The 20,743-nt window shown below is 41.1% G+C and overlaps 1 protein-coding gene across 1 annotated transcript in view; it reads left to right on the top strand.

Annotated features, from left to right (window-relative positions):
* Positions 1–15,442, top strand: part of LOC5565925 (serine protease easter) — a 28,169-nt gene extending 12,727 nt beyond the window's left edge. The window contains exons 2-5 of the mRNA XM_021838229.1: positions 13,531–14,382; positions 14,444–14,546; positions 14,619–14,896; positions 14,961–15,442. Of these exons, the coding sequence (XP_021693921.1) occupies positions 13,531–14,382; positions 14,444–14,546; positions 14,619–14,896; positions 14,961–15,298 (1,571 nt within the window). The 3' untranslated portion in view covers positions 15,299–15,442. The remainder of the gene's footprint in view (positions 1–13,530; positions 14,383–14,443; positions 14,547–14,618; positions 14,897–14,960) is intronic.
* Positions 15,443–20,743: the final 5,301 nt, after the last annotated feature.

Raw genomic sequence — 20,743 nt, 5'->3', positions numbered from 1 at the left:
AAATCTTTGAAGGTTTCGCCTAAAACGTACTCGAGAATGCCAGTATCGCCCAATGTTATGAGCCTATAATCGATATTATTCTCAGTGTCGCCTGTCACTTTTGCGCCGTGTTTACATTCTGGTTTCAATTAAGCCCGCCATGTACGCCTTGTTTATTTTTTGTTTGCAGTGTCGCCGTTTACTCTCGCCGTGTTTTGATTTCGATTTCAGATGCGCCCACCACTTTGATAAACAAAAACACAGGCGTAATCAATAAAGTGTGTGGTTTTGCATGACGTGAAGTTTCGCCTTCTACAAATTTGCGTTTTTTGAATAGTTAAATTATCGATAGGGGAAAAGTTCAAGTGCAGTGAATAGACAATCAAGCCACAATTTCAACGCTATATTTTCTTAAATTGTGTACATTTTGTCAGTTTCGCCTGATTCGCGAATCTTTCTAGATTTATTTCCATATCCTTGGTCCAAATTTCCCGCATTTTCATATAAAATTGTTTTTATTCCGCCCTTGCTGCAGATGAATTTCCACATGCTCAACTCAGCAGATGTTTGGAGACGTTTGCATCTGTTTTGCAAAGCCACTTTAAACTTCAAACGCAGATGTTTGGAGGCGTTTGCATCTGTTTTGCAAAGCCACTTTAAACGGTGTGGAGAAACCCGTTGTAGGTTGAAGATCCTTACCGGAAGTTGCGCTTGATAAATGGGGGATCATCCATGAAGTCGTACAGATTCCATCGGTGGTGTTTCTGGATCAGTTTTTTAAGTTTGACCCCGTTTCCCCGAATAGCCCAAAATGGTTTTGAAACTCGTAATTTTCATATCTCCATACGGGTGACGAATGAACTATCGGTCATCCGTTGTGCACCCTTTTTTGTTTGATTTGTTGTTCTTTCGGCTTTATAACAACATGTGTTCAATCAATCAAATATCTCCTTATCGTTCATTCTAGTTCACCACCCTAGCACCACAACCAGACTATTTTTGCACCTTTCAGAACTGCATAAGTTTTCGGGTAAACGGGTCATTCGGGGTAAATCGGATAAACATCATTCAGGGAAAAGTAACACAATCACTAATGGTTAACCATTGGTACCAGTTTTAAGATGCGGTATATTTGGTTTATGGACAAAAAGTCGAAAGACAAAAGGTCGAAAGGACAACGGGTCGAAAGACAGAAGGTCGAAAGGACAAAAGATCGAACATTATTTGCTTGGTTGGAAACTTTTCCTTCTTTGTAAACCTTCTGCCCTTTCGACCTTTTGTCGTTCGACCTTATTTCATAGATTCGGTAAATTGAGCCCTACGTACTTTTACTTTTTTTTTCGAAAATGGCCGTGAACAGTGATTTTTGGGCCTAGTCTACGAGTGGCGTGAGGTGAGAATTGTCGGTCTCGTATAGCGAGGTGACAATCCTCGACTCGAGTGAAGTGACTCGCCGTGTAAATCAAATGGAGAGTCCCTTCACTCGAGTCAAGACTAGGGTCCTAAAGGCCTGTCCCAATTTTAATTCCAAACGCTTAAGTTTAGGCTAAAAACACATGTTTACTCAATTTTTGAATGTTTTTCTTTTGTTTAAGTCCAAAAAAACATTTTTTTAGATTTTGTTACACTCCTTGGCTTACACTCAAATTTTTGGTGTATTTTACTCTCCGTGTCCCTTCCAAAATGTCAGATAGGAACAACCCCAGTGTTAAAACTAAAAGCCCTGTGGTGTTTTTGTCGATTAAGCGAACGTCACACATGATCAAAAGTGTCAAGGTTTATTTATGGACCCAATTTTTAAACTAAAGTTTCAATATGATACAGCCGTTATTTGAGCGGGAAAAATTGCTAAAATAGTTGCAGTAACATGCTCTTTCGTATCATTAAATAAAAACAAAATTTTATTAAACATTTTAGGACCCAATTATCACCTCACTATACGAGACCGACAATTCTCACCTCACGCCACTCGTAGAATAAACCCATTTATGTCTCAGAAAATTTCTATCAGCGTTGACGGAAGAAATTTTCAAAAAGCGCGAGTTAGATATGAAATATCTCGCCGTAAAAGCAAGTAAATTTCCTATTTCGAAATACAACGCCAATATTAAAGAATGGAGAAAAATGAACCAAGCCGTAAAATTTTTTAGCAAAGAAAGAATTAACCCTTCTATACAAACCTTGCAGCAGATTAGGCCACTTTGCTCAATAGTTTTACCTCACGCGCTAATTTGAAGGTTCAATCAAGCGATGCTCGCTGTATCGATGATCGTAAAAATTTGATCGTAGATAGATGTAAACTATAATCCAATTACCGTCTACCAAGACCTAACGGAAGGCCATAAAAACCGAACTCGCCAGGTGACTCAACTTCTGCAAATCTAGGTACATGGCCCCGTTTCATTCAGTGTCGCGACTAGAGGAAATTGCATAAGCCCATATCGCGAAGCCAATTCCAATAGCTAGCTAGCCGTCGCTAGATCACACCAGTTCGAAATCTCCTTTTCCGTCCCCAGATTAGACCAGCTCCAGCCACGTTCCGTCCGTAAATACCATCATTCACAACGCCAAACTTGCTGAATTTAAACGAGTCTTTTTAGTAGCCCAAGTGCAGCACCAAACAACTGCCCTCACTCATCATCTTGAGGCCTACTACTGCGGTAACATTTCACCTGATACAAAAAAAAAAAAGAATCACAACGTATGGCACCGCGTGGTAGGCCTTGAAACGATCAGTTGGGAGCTTTCCTTCGCGCCGTCATCGCATTCGGTATTCGGCGCGCTCCTTTCGCTTTCGTCAACACATGCGTTCACCTCTCCGGTTGATATACCGTGAAACGGGGTATCTTTGATAATGCGGATCACTTTGATAGTGGGGAATCCACCGCATACTAAACGAAATACCATAATTTCTGTAGGGTAAATGTTCCAATAGTGGAGGTACTAAGCACGGTTCAACTTCATTTAACCCCTCAAAATTCTAGTAGCGCAATCATTGTACATATTATTGTTGTAACGGGAAGTAACGACCATTCACTTAATGAGAAAATTGATTTCATCGCAGTAACCATCGGGATGTCAGTGAAAAATAATACCTCCACTATGAACCTATGCATGGGTTCACCTGGGAGGAAGAAACCGATACAAAATTTATTTACGTCATAGTGAGCCGAGATTCTGCTGTGACGAACTGTCACTGAGAGCCCAGATCTTAAAGAATGGACAAACATGAGAAAAGCGCGTAATCGATCAAAACATATTTTTGCATTTCAACAAAGTTGACAACAATCGGTTGAAAATCAATTCCTGCACACCCAAAAGCAATGCCACGATAGCATCTTTTAATTTGATCGAATAATAAAGTATTGAAACACGCATCTTTTTACGCTTTTCCAATCAAAATTAAAACTCGATGCACATAAAACAATGGCCCTTTTCCCAAGTTTGTCCAGAAAGATCGAAGGTACACAACAAAAGAAAACTAGCGATTCTTCGCAAGCCTGCCTTGATTGTCGTTAGTGAGCTGGAATTATCTTGCAATTTGGAAAAGTGTTGTGTCATATTTCGTGTGTATTATCTGTGCCTCTCTCCCATGGGTTCACTATTTGACGTTTTAGCGGTGCCGTGTTAATTGTGCGACCATGGAAACCAGTGAATTCGGCACCGCTCAAACGTCAAATTAGTGAACTCGTGCATCGGTCCACACAAGTTCATTCATTTGACTTTTGAGCGGTGCCGTATTCACTCGTTGCCATGGTCACATAAATAACACGGCACCGGTAAAACGTAAAATAGTGAACCCGTGCATAGGTCCATCCACTAGTTCACTAATTTGACGTTTGAGCGGTGCCGAATTCACTGGTTGCTATGGTAGCATAAATAACACGGCACCGCTCAAACGTCAACGAGTGAACGCGTGCATTGCACAATGGACCGAATCTACAATTTACCCGGAAAAAAGTGTTTTCTCTGTTCTCGTCGATTTTAGACGTTCGATGTCTTGAGAGAAGTTATTCGTAATTGAGTTTTGCATCTTATTTAAGTTAAAATTTTGACTCAAACTTTTTTGTTTGATGAAATTCGTGGCTGCACTCTTCTGCAAACTTCGAGAAAATGTTATTTTCAACAACTTTGTCGAAGACACTTTTGATCTAACTCTTCATTTGAGCTGAGTAAAGTGATTTTGAAAGTTTTAACTTAGGGTGGACCCAAAAAATTCAGTTATTTTGTTCTAACTTTTTTATTTTCAGTTTTACGTGAATGTGGTCTTGAGAAGAGTTGCAGAGCAAGTGAAGATAAATATTTTTGCTGAACATCGCAAGTTTGTAATTCTTGTGATTTTGAAGTTATAAGCAAATTTAAGTGAAAAACTATGAAATCTTTAGTTGCCCATAACTCATGGAGTTGGTTCAATAAAATTTTTCTTTTAGTGGCATTCGGAAGGCCATACACTAGGCAACTTTTGCTGCAAAAACTGGGAGCAAGTAATTTTTGTAAATTGAGAAAATTCACTTCAAAAATACACTTAAAAAATTCGAAATTCGCTTATAACTTACAAGATTTTAAAGTTAACGGCGTGCTGTCTTCAGCAAAGTTGTAAAATTTAACTAAATCTACAACTCTTCCATACACCACATTTTGGAGAAATATGAAACAAAATATGAAAAAATGATGATACGATTCAGATGCAAATCACCTTATATTTATTACTATAAAACATTAAGTTAGTATATCAGAAGTCGCTTTCACATACTTGCTGTTGTAAAATTTGTATGGTGTTATGGCTTTATTATTATTTTATCAGTACTCCGTGGTATAATTCACATATAATTCAAAATGTAAAATTGTGCCGATACAACTTAAGAAATTTTATATGTTTCGTCATTGTGACTGCTATTATTGTGACTGAATACATTCAATAGTGTCTTGGGGAACAAAACTGTGTAAATGGTGGAATAATCTAACGTTATTGAAGAAGCCAAGGTTATCAAAAAGTGTGCAGTTTGTAAAATTATGTATAGAATAAAAGTACAATTATATTGCTACTACTTGAATAATTGTGTATTACCTAATAGTAAATGTATTAGGGAGACTTTCGGCTTCGGCACCATGCGACTATTATCGGCAACCAAATTTCAAACGCCAAATACACAGTATTTTTCTATCAAAACACACCAGTGAAAACATTCAGATGATTCCTTGTTCTGTCAGCTTCCCGCTGACGAGATTTTCGAGACGACACAAACAATTTCGCCAGAGATGTCATCAAATCAAAAACATTTCCAGAAAGTTGTTAACAAGTCTGTCGGTGTGAATCGATAGAGGATTGAGCAGCGCACAAATGTAAACAAACAAACACGTAATTTGTCTGCTGATGTCCGAGAAAATTACAAATGAAGGGCGGCATCGGCTTAGACTGCCAAGATTACGTAAGTTCCCCTATAAGTCGTAAATTTTTTGTTTCACATTTCTCCATAAAGTTTGAAATGAAAAAGTTGTAGATTTGGCTAAAACCTGCAACTTTGCTGAAGGCAGCACGCCGTTAACTTTAGAATCTTGTGAGTTACAGGCGAATTTTGAGTTTTTTAAGTGTATTTTTGATTTGAATTTTCTCAATTTACAAAAAACACGTTCTCACAGTTTTTGCAGCAAAAGTTGCCTATTGTATGGGCTTTCGAATGCCACTAAAAGAAAAATTTTATCGAACCAACTCCATGAGTTATGGGCCTCTAAAGATTTCATAGTTCATAGTTTTTAATTTGCTAATAACTTCAAAATCACAAGAATTACAAACTTGTGATGTTCAGCAAAAATGTGTATCTTTACTTCCTCTGCAACTCTTCTGAAGACCACCAGTACTTATGAGCACTTCCACAGTTAATATCTAAGACATGGAGCTTTCTATGTCAATTGGCCATTATGGGATTGTTCAAATATTACGTAACGCAACAGGGGGAGGGAGGGGGTCTTATCTAGTGTTACGGTCCATACAAAAATTTAAAATTTTCCATACAAAAGCTGTTACGTGGAGGAGGGAGGGGGTCCAAAATTGGCAAATTTTGCGTTACGTAATATTTGAATGAACCCTATTGCATGTGTATAGCGTGTGGCAGGTACGAAGTACACTCTATGCCATGCGAAATCGAGAATATTTCCAAGCCGAAAAGATCCTCGATCAACGGGATTCAAACCCACGACCCTCAGCTTGGTCTTGCTGAATAGCTGCAAGCTTTCCGCTACGGTTATATGGGCCCCTCAGCGTTCATTACAAGGAACAAAATTAAAGGATTGTAAGGATCCTTTGAGGTGTATTAGTTTTAATATAAATAATTAGATACCAGTTGTGACCCATAGTGGGGCAAAAATTATAATTTTCATAGCCAAGGTTTGACCCATATATGAACTCACGGAGAAACTTATGAATTGCCAAAACGTACATATTGTAGTTCAATATAATTAAATATATCTGATTACGCGGAAAACCCCCGCTTTTTTTTTTGGTATATTACAGTTAACCCAATATTGGGTAATTTTATGAGCAAAATTTAAAATATGTTGTAATGCTATTTAATCAGTTTATGGCTGATATAATGTATCGCGGATCGCTTAAAATGATCGTTCTCAAAATGCAAGTTTTTGGAAGTCTATATTGTAAATCAAAAGATGTTCTGTATATGCCACTCAAAAGTCGCGTCTGTAATCCATAACATACCAAATTTTTACCAGCATCATCATTTACAAAACCTACTAAGAATTTTGCGTAAAGTCTACCCAAATCAAAAGAGTTCTATAAATAGCTTGCCACAGTTCTATAAGCTCAGGTAGTTGAAAAGCCAGTGATTTATCAGAGATATTCATCCTAAACGATTTTCCTGTAGGCATTTCTTGTTTTTATCAGATTTAGCGAAGCTCTCATCGAGAAGTTTTCCAAATATATGTTAGGTGTCCACCAAGACCTCTTTGAGTTATTTTGAATATTTTAGGAAACTTGCTAACGGGCTTCTTACAAGTAAATTTTTGAAGAATTCTTCCAAACGTCCTTAGGGGTCATGCACAAATTCCGTCACGCTCCGAGTCGGGGCGGGGGTCAAGCCGAGCGTGACAAACCTTACAAAAAATTCAGAGGACTCATACAAAAAGCCTGACAAAGGGGAGGGGGTCAAAAAAGTTGAAACTTAGCGTGACATAAATTGTGTACCATCCCAGTTGACTTGTCAGATATTTGTCAAGAATCTTCAGAGAAATATTTCAAGGACACTACTACATATATGCATAGCATAGCATAGCATAGACTGACTGTACATGTCAATGGTTGCTACTCCGTGATTGATCGGAACTGGTAAGAATTGCACTACGATCCAAATGAATAAGGGATGGGAGTTTCCGCTTACTCTCGAAGTGCAATTTTAGCAGATCTAATATTATTAATCAATAACGGCGCCGGCCAAGTCCTTACAGTCAGTTGGGATGGGGAAGGAATGTTAGGGTGTAATGATTGTTGCTTCTAGAGACCGAGAATACCTCTGCATCTCCACAATCACCACGGGAAGGGTGTTTATTAGTGAGGGGTCACCTGGTCACCTCTGGTCGGTGATGCGATCCATGGACAAGGGGGAAATATACGACTTATATTTAAAGCTAGTTTTGTATTTTTGTCTCGAGAAGTCTTTGATTTTTAGGAAACTTTAAAAAATACGTCAACATCTATAATGTCGAACAATTCAAAAGACGTTTTTATCAATGACGAAAACTGAAAATTACATGTATATATTTTATATTATATGAAACAGGAATAATGCCGACACTTGTAGTGACGAACCATACATAGTTTGTTTGAAAATGACATATGAGTATTACTGTGCATTTTGTCTCAATATGGTAGAAGTTTTAAAAAATACGTCAACATTCACAATGTCGAACAATTCAAAAGATAATTTTCAATAATGTCAAAAAGAGAAAAATATATGTATATTGAAATTGTATAAGAAAATAGCATAATGCCGACACTTATAGTGACGAACCATACAAAGTTTGTTTTAATATTACATAAAAGTTACGCTTTCAAGAAAAAATGTGTTATCATAAGCATGAAACGAACTCACCAGTTGGTAATCCATTCACGACTGAACACAAAACTGACACTGTGAGCAATTGTGAGCAAAATCGATCGGACGACGCAAAACCGAACTGTCCTGCTTGGGCCTCACGAAGCACTACCCAGCAAGACGCTCCAAAACAGGGAAAAAAAAATTCTCCGGCGACGAAAACGCGCGAAATTGTGAGCAAAATCGATCGGTCGACGCAAAACCGAACTGTCCTGCTTGGGCCTCACGAAGCACTACCCAGCAAGACGCTCCAAAACAGGGAAACAAAATTCTCCAGCGACGAAAACGCGCGAAATTGTGAGCAAAATCGATCGGTCGACGCAAAACCGAACTGTCCTGCTTGGGCCTCACGAAGCACTACCCAGCAAGACGCTCCAAAACAGGGAAAAAAAATTCTCCAGCGACGAAAACGCGCGAAATTGTGAGCAAAATCGATCGGTCGACGCAAAACCGAACTGTCCTGCTTGGGCCTCACGAAGCACTACCCAGCAAGACGCTCCAAACAGGGAAAAAAAAAAAAAAAAAATATCTCCGGCGACGAAAACGCGCGAAATCGTGAGCAAAATCGATCGGTCGACGCAAAACCGAACTATCCTGCTTGGGCCTCACGAAGCACTACCCAGCAAGACGCTCCAAAACAGGGAAAAAAAATTCTCCAGCGACGAAAACGCGCGAAATTGTGAGCAAAATCGATCGGTCGACGCAAAACCGAACTGTCCTGCTTGGGCCTCACGAAGCACTACCTTCAAGGACACTACTACATATATGAAACAAAAAATTGAGTTTTGCCCACGATTCTTACGCTTGAGATTTTCATGCAAAATCACTTAATCACGATCATGCCGACAAAAATATGATGGAAGAAGCGATGAATGCGGAATTTTCGAAAACATAGAAATTTCTACTTACATTTATTTTAGTTTTTCCAAATTTTTGCGGTACTTCATGCTTTTTTTAAGTATTTACATGAAAAGCCATTTTCATCGCTTAAGAATTCGTCATCGCAATCGCCGATTTCAAAAGCAGTTCCTTTGTTCAAAACTGAAATTTATTCGAATTCTCAGTGAGCTGCTGCCCTTTCTCATTTTATCAGTAACTGTGTAGGTTAACTATCAAGAAACAAATTTTTAAAATATTTGTAAAATCTAAGACAACGAAATAAGAGATTCCTCATATGTAGGGGAATAATTATTAAATCGCAAGGGGTCCGCGGACTACCGGTTGGGAAGCCCTGCTCTACATTCGATCCCTCGGTGTCAAGGTTAAACAGATTGCAGTACACTTTTCACAGCAATCTAGATTTTGCTCTATTTCCACATGTGCCATAAAATTCTGTTCCTTGATCATCTTTATTCCGTCTTTGGTTAAACGCCTAGAGGTATTCAACGCCCTGTATACGTACTTTACATAAATTTTGAGGCAAATATGCTGTTTTTTTCATATTCTATAAACGTGAATCAAACGGAGTTCTGTTTGATCTATCGACCTTGACGCTTGCTCCTACGGGGGCCAGCGACGAGGGCAGGATCAAACATGTCGCGCGTCGGTCTAGTAAGTGAAAAAGTGGCGTGATCGGTTAGTTCTTTTTGATCCTTTGACCTTGACGCTTGCTGCTGAGCAGTGCGCCAAGAAAGCCAAGTTTTTTTTTCCTTTTCGAGTCGCGCGCCTATTTTTTTCTGAGTGCTTTTATATAGCCGAGCAAACGAGTGAGGCTGAGAGTGGATTGTGGCTGCACAGTGAAGGATAAAGGATCAATTGGTGAGCTCGTTTCATGCTACTATTTCTAATCTATAAAATATGTATGACTGCACATTTAATCGTTACAATTGTGGGACGTAAATATGAATTTTAAACAAACTATGAATTGTTCGTCACTGTGAGTGTCGACACAAACTCTGATTCATGAATTATTTATGTTTCACATTTTTTTTTATTTTCAGAACACCCCTTTTTACCTTTATTTTTGTAATTGAAAGAATCTTTGAATGGTTCGACACTACAAGTGTAGACTTGCGAAAAGTTCACTTTATTCAACAAACTTTGGATGGTTCGCCACTGTAAGTGTCGGCATAAGAATAAGAGTGTTCTATGATGTTCCAACCAATCAAGTTTTTTTTCTTTTCAAATAAGTAAAATATAATAACACATGGTTTCGTCCTGACAGCTGTAGGAATGTTACATTTAAGTATTTGTTCAACAAACTTTGAATGGTTCGTCACCTCAAGTGTCGGCATAATTTTCCACTACATAGAAATTGTTCATATCAAATGAAAATATTATATTTACAAAAAAGGATGTATATATCTCACAAATCATTATTTATCATGGTCTAATCGCTTATCAAAGTGAATCCTGTGACCCAACGATCCTTCCCATTAACAAACATCCCTCCCAGTAACCTTTGTGAAGATGCAGAGGCAAACACGGTCTCCAAATAGCAAAGGTTACACACTAACATTCCTTCCCCCAATCCCACCTGACTGCAAGGACGTGGCCGGCGCCGTTATTGACCCTGTATAAATAGAGGCACTGAATTATGCACATTGAAGAAGATTATGGCCAATCCCAGCCAAACTTCTAGTTGATTCTTTGTGCATTTTCACTGACTTCGGTCAATCACGGAATAGCAACCATTGATATGTGTAGTCAGTCTAAGCTAAGCTAAGCTAAGCTAAGCTAAGCTAAGCTGTTCTATAAACGTGAATCAAACGTTGAATTCAATATCACAACATGAGAATTAACAAATATCTCTTAAAAAATATTATTCTTACAAACTCTTATGGTATTTGTCATGTATGTTGTAACTTATAACATTTTTGTGAGTGATTTTTTCTATAAATTATGTAATTTAATGAACAAAATCTAAACCAAGTTCTCTATTATTCTCCATTCTAGCTTTAACTGCAATGATAAAAAATCTTGTGACGAACAGAAGTTTGTTTGTGAATTTTCTTTTTTTTACATGCCAGGGCTGGTAGCGGCCGAGCAGTAAAATAATAGTGGCTTTAGTGATCAAAATGTTCAAAATAGTGACCTAAAAGCAGGGATCTCTTTCGGTAGTACACGTGCTGCTGCGTAGACCTTAAATTCGAAAGAGACGTCCACGATTATGTTTTTTTTTTGCACTGCTGGCAATACTGACTCGCAATGAGCCATGGACTTTTTTTCGGAGCACTTATTAGGCTTGTCCGATTTAAAAGCATATCTAGCTCAAATTTTCATAGCGTGCATTATCAACTAACTCAGAGAGATTGAAAGGGTAATGAATCTAGCTTCGCTTTGTCCCGCATAAAAACTGGTTGTCTCCTGCACCTTGCTTTGAGTCACTCGCAAAGAATGGGAGACGTACTCAGAGTAGCACTTTTTTTGTACATCACTGAGTTTTGGTAAGCAAATCCAAAGCCCCATTCATAGAATTCGGTCATCTATGCTTATGCTTCAAGAACTCCGTATATCGGTGTTATGATCTACAGACGTAACAAGTGGTCTTCTGATAGCTTTTAGTCATGAAACAAGAATCCTCAGCCATTTTAATAAGAAAACTCAGAACTATTTCGAAATATGCCAATGGTCTTGTTCCTACAAGGGCTCCATACAGTACAGACCTTTAGATCTACAAACTCGTGCAGTTGAATAATGAACGTTTTCAATTATGAAATATTCTCTTAGCCAGCGTTGCGAAAATTTCAAATGCTCATATCCCATCCTTGATATTTTTACGCCTGAGTTGTGGCTCATTGGCTAGTATTTCCACTTTTTTTTCTCACGCGCAGCACTTATTTTTTATTTTTCTGCTAGAAATATAACAAATTTTAACGAATCTTTTTAATGTAAACAATAAGATTAGGGTTTTACAGATTTCCGATGGGTTATGATTGAATCGTTTTTAATCACTTTTAACGCTCAAGTGAAATAGTTTGCTTCAAAATGTCATGCGTGAGTTTGCTCTCGCGAGAGAAATCAATGAATGAGATTTGGGTGTGAGTAAACCAAAACTGCTCCTACTGAGTTTTGATTTCACAGTCTCTCCTTTACTCGATATTTTTTATCTCAATATTTACCCTAACTCGATGAAATGCGCAGGCCCTACAATCTGGCACACTTTGATCCCTTTGTAATCCGATACCTCTCTATCTTGATGTTCCTTAACTCGATCTTATCTGTTTCAGGTTTCCATGCAAGTTTACCTCTCTAACTCGATAATTATATGAAAAGTTTCAAATATATCCTCCAAATTTTAATAATTTAATAAATATGAACACTATAATTATGATGATAGTAGAAAAATGTTTTACAGACCATTTGAAGAAATTTTCTTTTTTTACAGACTGTTTAAAAATCGTCACATAGGTAAATGACAGTTCAGCTCCCTTATGTTTTTTTACTTTCCCTGTGAATATCATGCGGTTTTTATACACTCAAACTCGTCGGAGCACTTCAGGAACATAACTCTGAGATAAATTTCAAAATCCGGTAGCCCGTTCACAAGCCATTTCGTGGCCTAAAACACCATTTCATTTTTATTTATATAGAAGATAGAAGATATAACTAAACTAAGAGCACCCGTTGAACTCAAACACTCATTCTGCCTAATAATATGAGTCTACTGGACGTGTTTTACTTAGCAAACAATCGATTATTATGTTGGAAGATCTTATTGGAACGATGTTTATATACATCGCTAGCATTACTTTATAGGTACAATTGAAGTTGATTCAAAGTGGGAAAAGTCAAGCTAATCTTATAAGCTATAACTTCAATAAAAATATAAAATAAAAATATTTAAAACATATTTTCTTCCAAGACATTATCAATGTTACCCCGTTTTACGGTATCCAAATCCAACGCGACTCGCTTAGTGGCGGTCGTTTCTGTCGGCCGACCAATCACAATCCACGTTTACGGGGCGTGCAAAATTGCAGACTATAATGTCTCGGCTCACGGAAACCATCAATGATCGCGATCACCCAACCTGGCGTTTATCGACACCCAATATTCAAAATAGGATTTATCCGATTTAGAATCGTGATCCGTTCGTGAACTTGACCATGGCCAATTGTGTCTCGTGCTGTTTGCGCTGTCACGCGTAGCATTTGGCGTCGACGCCTGCTATGTAAGAATTGCAAAACCTTTGACGCCTACTCAGGTAGTGATAAGAAGCGTAACTGTGACGTCAGTTAAGCCCTAACTGGCACGTGGCAGTTCATGCATCAGCGGATATGTTCCGCATTCGTATGACTGGGTCAGGCGGTAACCTAGCAACCGGCAGCCGGCTACATTGAACGAATTTGCCATGATTGATCATCGTTGGTTTTCACTTTCAAAAAGCCGGTCGAAACTGCTCTACAGTTGGCATATGTAGAATGCGATTGATTCTGTTCTCGCTTTCGGTATTGCTGTCATGTGTATTAATAATGTCTAACCTCGCATTGTTTGTTCCTTTCAGTACTTGCAGAACCATGGAAGCCCCTTGAAGATCACGACAGCGGAGGGACGTCCCTTCTCGATCACTACTTTGTGCACCACTTCGATCAGGATGAACCAGATTCGGAGCCGGCTCCGTCTTATGCACTACGGGCCTTGTCAATCAACTGTGAATGCGTCAAATTGCGACACTGTCCCAAGATCTTGGAGATGCTAAGAACACCAAAATCCAGCTATAGCAGTTTCAATTCCAAACTGAAGCGATTAACTTGCGGCTACAGCACGGGTCGAGAACCGAATATTTGCTGCCCTCTAGACGATACCTGGCTAGCAGATGAGGCAGAACAGCGGCCCCAGACCGGACTTGGCAACTCTTTTGCAGACCCGGATAACCTCAAATATCTGCAAAACGATCGCAACCAGTTCGGGTTTGGCTCTAGCACCCGCAATTCCGCGAGGAACAACTTTGTTACGTCGTTCGAAGATCCCAAGACCATGAAGAACTGCCCACCGGTGATATCTCCGGGCGATGAGTTCAGTAGGCCTACTAAGAAAGTTTATGTGGCTCCGGCAGTGCGGCAGCGGCGGCCTACTACGACTACGACAACCACCTCGACTACCACCACAACCACAACGGCACCGGCGCGATCGGTGTTCAGTGGCACCAGAACTAGCCTTGAGGTTGACCCGGTTTTCGCTCCAGTTACCATCCCATCCGTGATCGATTCCACTGCTCGGTTGGTAGTCCCCGCATCACCACCGGTCATCAACGATGCCTTATGCGGGTTGTCCGTCAACACACGGATCATTGGCGGCGAGACGGAGATCCCCGGACAGTTCCCCTGGATAGCGCGATTAGCTTATCGAAATCGAAGTACGATATTAGATCACAGTAATTGATCGCTACTAATGTGTGGTTGAAATTTTCTTTACAGCCTCAGGACGGGTGACGTACCGCTGCGCAGGATCTTTGATCACCAATAGGCACGTGATTACCGTAGCCCACTGTGTAACGAATCTGATCGATGAACTGGAGTTGTAAGTGTTCAGAACGAATTTCAAGAAACTACTCAATTCTTAATGATATGTTCGTTCCCTTTTCTTTTACAGAGTCAGCGTACGATTGGGTGATCTAGAGTGTAACTCGGTGACGGACAACCGGTGCAATTCGCGCTTCCAAGACTTCGCGATCGATCGTTTGATGCCCCACGAGAACTATGACACCCCGAAATACGCGAACGACATCGCTCTGGTCAAACTGCTGCAACCGACTGAGGTCTACAACATCCTTAGTCCGCTGTGTCTTCCGATGGACCAGTACTCCAGTTACGGTAGAAACCTGACTGGCAAAACTGGAATCATCGCCGGATGGGGATCCACCAGTAACCGTGAGTTCATGATCTCACATTCTTGAAGCTTCACTCCCTCATACTTCCTCCCATCTATTTCCAGGAAACAACTCCCCGAGTCCAACGCTCCAGTGGCTCCGTCTGCCGATCGTGGACACGGCCCAGTGCGCCACCTCGTACGCTCGCTACAGCGTCAACTCGCGCAATCCGATCATCGTCTCGGGCAACCAGATGTGCGTCCAGGGCCAGGAGAATATGGACGCCTGCCAGGGCGATTCGGGAGGCCCACTGATGAACGAAGCCATCTCCAGCCGGGATCGGTTCGTGCTGCTCGGTCTAGTCTCGTTCGGGCCCCGCACCTGCGGAGTATCGAACTTCCCCGGCGTGTACACCCGGATCTCGTCCTACATCGATTGGATCCAGCGGCAGGTGGAGTTGTGAGGGGGGAGGGGAGGTAGCCAGTTCAGTAGTTTAAGGTTAGGAATCAAATTGTAAATAGCTCTCTTTTATCAAATTCGAACACAAAGTTTATCGCAGATATGTGGGTGAGAGAAGTCCACAATAAAATCGAAACGTGACTGAGTATACGTTGGAATGTAGTTTCGAATTGTTTTATCACAAGCCTCGAAACTTTACAAATGGGTTTTTTTTAAATGCAGTTTTTTTTTTATTATTCAATCAAATAGATGTGTACACTTGAAGGTGGATCATTTCGGATAAGAACGATTGGCATAATGAACGTTTCGCATAGAGCCGTTTCACTTAAGAACGGGTAGCTTGTTAAAGGAAAACATAACTCCAACTACTTGAATATTATGCGCAATGTCCCACTCCTGTTTGTGATGTCTAGCATGACGTAAGAAGCATGGGCTCTTTATACACAATGAATCAACCAGATGATTGCATGAGACCTCCAGACACCTTAAGCTTGTAAGTAACTACTGGTGATCCTTCTATTTCAGGCAACAATGACGCCTGCCACGTTATAATGCTGACCAGTGAGGTTAAAAGGGAGTAATTGATGATGCATTGAATTTTGCCCGCTACAGACCGTGAATCCACTGCATCTGCGCAAGGTAATGCAAATTGCATAGGTATCGGGAAGGCTTCTAATGTTTTATGCTTTTTTGGTTTAGCAGATTGCCAATGTATTAGGCGTAGAATATTGCAATGATTGAAGATCGAATGTGAGGGAAATGGTTTCCAGTCCCGTTCCCGGTTCTAGCGATTGCTATGAAGGTTTATGATATATATTGAGAGAAATAAGTAAGCGATAGATGGGTCTATACAACAACAAAGTACGATGAAAGGGACGGGCCTGTGATTTAAACCATGACCTTTTCCTCACAAAGGACAAGTGATAGCCATTAGACTATTAACTCCATTTCAACTGAGTAGCAATGGATATTACGGCAAAAGACTCAGAACATACATTTGAGTCGATATTGATAGTTTCACCCCAAATTGGACCGTCACAAAAGTGTGCACGCTCTTTCAAAGTGTGATAGCAGCTCAATGTTACGTCGAATCCTGATAGAGTCTTCGATGCACTTATTGCTTGTACTTCAAGGAACAAGTTCACCAAATACGTCGGGACGATCCGTTGCAAACGTGTACTTTTATCACAGTTGTTCTGCAATTTACAACTTGTGTGATAGTCCAATTAGGAGTGAACCAGGCAATAAAAACTGTACGATTGTGATGACCTCAAAAAGCGTGTAATATCCTAAGTGTAAAATTATTTTTGAAAGCATGATCATGCTCAAAAGCTGTAGATGTTACACAAGATTGAGAAAGGTCTCTGGAAAATCCTTCCATAAATCATATCAATAATTATTCTTAAATATCTTTTGCAATAGTCATCGGCGACGTAAATGCGCAGATCGGGAAAGAAGATTTCTTCCAACCCGTCGTTGGAACGGAAAGCCTTCATTCCGTTACCAATGATAATGGCCTGCGGCTAGTAACCTTCGCTGCAGCTAGAGGGATGGCAATCAGCAGTAGATACTTCGCGCGAAAGAATATCCGCAAACACACCTGGCGACACCCGAGTGGCGATGCCTGCTCCCAAATAGACCACGTGCTGGTTGATGGGCGACATTTCTCAGATGTCATTGATGTCAGGACCTTCCGAGGCCCTAATATCGACTCGGATCATTATCTCGTTGTAGCTAAAATTCGGGCGCGGTTATCCAGCGTCACGAGTTCCGCAACACACAGAACGCTACGCTTCAATATACAACGCTTGTCGACTGATGGGGTAGCTGCGCAGTACCGTCAGCAACTAGACGAGAAGTTGGGAAGAGTCAACGTTGCTGGAGACGTCGACAGCCTGTGGGACCATATCCATAAAGCTGAGACAACAACGGCGCGGGAAGTGATCGGCACTGGTCAACGACGAAGACGGAACGACTGGTTTGATGAAGAGTGCCAGAGGGTGACAGACATGAAGAATGCCGCCAGAAGCCGTATGCTTGTGGCCGGTACCCGACAGAACAGAGAGCGGTACAGGGCAGCGAGAGCCGATGAAAATCGAATCCACCGCAGAAAGAAAAAGCAGCACGAAGAAAGTGTGGTAGCTGACGCACAAGAAAGCATGAACCGGAATGATATGCGGAGATTTTATGCAACGGTCAATGGTGCGCGGCACAATACCGTACCAGTGCCCGCCATGTGCAATGACCGAGAAGGGAATTTGCTGACCGATAAAACGGCGGTGGCTGCCAGGTGGAAGGAGCACTTTCAGCAATTGTTGAACGGTGAGAATGGAAATGTAGCGAGGAACAGGATGAACATAGATGATGACGATCAAGCTGTGGACCCACCGACCATAGGAGAGGTTAAAAAGGCTATCAGCGAGCTGAAGAACTGTAAGGCTGCTGGGAAGGACGAGATCCCGGTCGAGCTTCTCAAGCACGGAAGCGAGCAGCTTTACCAGTCGATCCACCGAGTACTTCTGAAGGTATGGGAGGACGAAGAATTGCCCACCGGCTGGTTGGATGGCCTCATCCGCCCTATCTACAAGAAAGGGCACAGACTGGAGTGTGCCAATTACAGAGGAATTACCCTGCTGAATCCGGCGTACAAAATTCTGTCGCGCATCCTGTTTAGCAGACTGAGACCGCTCGTGGAGTCCTTCGTCGGCGAATACCAAGCTGGTTTTCGTGAGGGCCGTTCGACAACGGACCAGATGTTTAGCTTGCGAATGATCCTAGACAAATTCCGGGAGTATAACATGCAGACTCACCATCTGTTTATTGATTTCAAGGCGGCGTACGACTCAGTGAAAAGAAATGAGCTTTGGCAGATAATGTCTGAAAATGGTTTTCCGGCGAAACTAATTAGGCTGATACGTGCTACGCTGGAAGGTTCGAAATCAAGTGTTCGGATCGCAGACGAGGTGTCAACCTCGTTCGTGACATTAGACGGATTGAAGCAGGGAGACGCACTTTCGAATTTACTGTTCAACATTGCACTTGAGGGTGCTATTAGGAGATCTGGCGTGCAAAGAAATGGCACTATTATCACAAGGTCGCACATGCTCCTTGGCTTTGCGGACGATATAGACCTGATTGGAATCGATCGCAGGTCAGTGGAAGAGGCCTTCGTGCCTCTGAAGAGGGAGACAGCGAGGATAGGCCTGACCATCAATTCTACCAAGACCAAGTACATGGTTGCAGGTAGAGATAGAGTCAGGCATGGTGGTGTAAGTGCTGAGGTAGTGTTTGATGGGGATGCGTTTGAAGTTGTTGAAGAATTTGTTTACCTTGGAACACTTGTGACATGTGACAACGACGTTTCCCGCGAAGTGAAAAGACGTGTTGCGGCTGCGAATAGGGCCTACGTAACCAGCTTAGGTCCCGCAGCTAGCAAACCGAAACAAAATTCGCCCTGTATAAAACATTGATTCTTCCGGTGGCTTTCTACGGGCACGAAGCGTGGACGTTGAAAGAGTCAGACCGGAAAGCTCTCGGTGTTTTCGAGCGTAAAGTGCTGCGGACAATACTCGGTGGGAAACTCGAAAATGGTGTGTGGCGCAGACGCATGAATCACGAGTTGTATCAAGTGTACAAAGATGCGAATATTATCAATCGTGTAAAATACGGCAGACTTCAGTGGGCTGGTCACTTAGTGCGAATGTCGGAAGAAAGAATTGCGAAAATAATATTCAGCAGGGAACCAGGTAGAGGTCGGCGGCTTCGGGGAAGACCACGAATACGCTGGCTGTACGCAGTGGAAGAGGACCTGGCGACCCTAAACGTTCGGGGCAACTGGAGAAGTTTCGCCCAAGACCGACGAAGATGGAGCTCTACAATACGCCCGGCAATGGCGTGATGCTACGCTGTAGCCATCAAGGTATCAAGGTATCAAGGTAGGTATCTTTTGCAATGCACAAAATTATTCAGGAGTCTGTATTTTTTTTTAGTTTATATGACCTTCAAAGGGAGTTTATCCAGGCATGTTCTTATAAGCCTTTCAAACATCCTTGAATATGTTAATAATCCTTGAATTAACGATTAATAGAGAATTTGATCCCAAAGCGTTTCAAAACTTCTAGCAAGGAGTTGGAATCAATCTTGGAATCCCCTTTAAAATTCCTCAGGATGATCTTTCAGAACATGTAGATCTTCGAATTGAAGAATTTGATTTTTTTTTTCTACATGCTGTTTCAAGCACATCAACCAGAATCTAATAATGCGTCTCATCTAAATTTCCTTAATATCATCCTCCAAAATTCTATACAAATCTGCTCTATGGGACGAATATCATCCCTAATCTCAGATCCAAGATGCTTATTTTTTTTTTAATTTAATAAGCGGTTTCTTCACCACCGCTTAGGCTTTAAACCTGGTTTAATCATATGGGTAAACGTGGATTACGGCTTAAGCGAAGGTGAAGAAATCGGCCCTAAGGGCCGATTTCTTCACCTTCGCTTAAACCGTAAACCACGTTTACCCAAACGATTAAACCAGGTTTAAGGCCTAAGCGGTGATGAAGAAACCGCTTATAAGACTATTAGATGTTGTCCCGACTTCAAGTTCAGTCTCTTTCACATTTCTGAAGAAAAACCTGCACAATGAACTAATGTCCTTTAAGATTACTAAGAGAACTTTTTGGATCAGCTTCGACTGAGGTTATGTTGTTTCAGTATTGGTAATTTTTTTTTTTCGATTGTAAATATCAGGATGGGAAATGTGCTCAATGAAGGCGGCATAACATTGAACTTGTTTATATGTATCGTAACGGAATGATTGTGCCCTTGCTGTTAGCGCTAATAGATTTCAACTTATTGTAAACACAAGCGAAATATTAGCGAATAAATTATTTAACATTTTTTTCAATCATTCACCTTGGAATGGCTGCACGAAAACGGTCATAGTGGAGAGACAAAAACAGTCAAGCAGTGTGTGAACTGTTGGCAGCGTAGCACCTGATGGTTTTGATGCTGCTGCTTTGTGTTTTGGTTGATTGACAGAATCGATGAACTGTGGCAAATTGTGGTCACAGTTCCAAGCCTGGTCGATATACGTTTTGAACCTTTTACAAGAGACCAATCTTCGTCAGTCTTGAGCGATACTTTAGGGTCGCCAGGTCGTCTCCCACTGCGTACAGCCATCGTATTCGTGGTCCCAACTGGGACAAAGCCTGCTTCTCAGATTAGTGTTCTTATGAGCACTTCCGTAGTTATTAACTGAGAGCTTTCTTTGCCGATTGACCATTTTTGCATGTGTATATCGTGTGGCAGGTACGAAGATACTCTATGCCCTGGACATCGAGAAAATTTCCATTACGAAAGATCCTCGACCAGCGGGATTCGAATGCTGAATAGCTGCGCGTTTACCGCTACGGCTATCCTCTCCTACCACTGTCAAGTTCCCTGCTGAA

The sequence above is a fragment of the Aedes aegypti genome, chromosome 1 (assembly GCF_002204515.2).
Source record: "Aedes aegypti strain LVP_AGWG chromosome 1, AaegL5.0 Primary Assembly, whole genome shotgun sequence".
In the NCBI taxonomy this organism is placed as follows: domain Eukaryota; kingdom Metazoa; phylum Arthropoda; class Insecta; order Diptera; family Culicidae; genus Aedes; species Aedes aegypti.
This window is presented reverse-complemented; position numbering and strand designations above follow the sequence as displayed.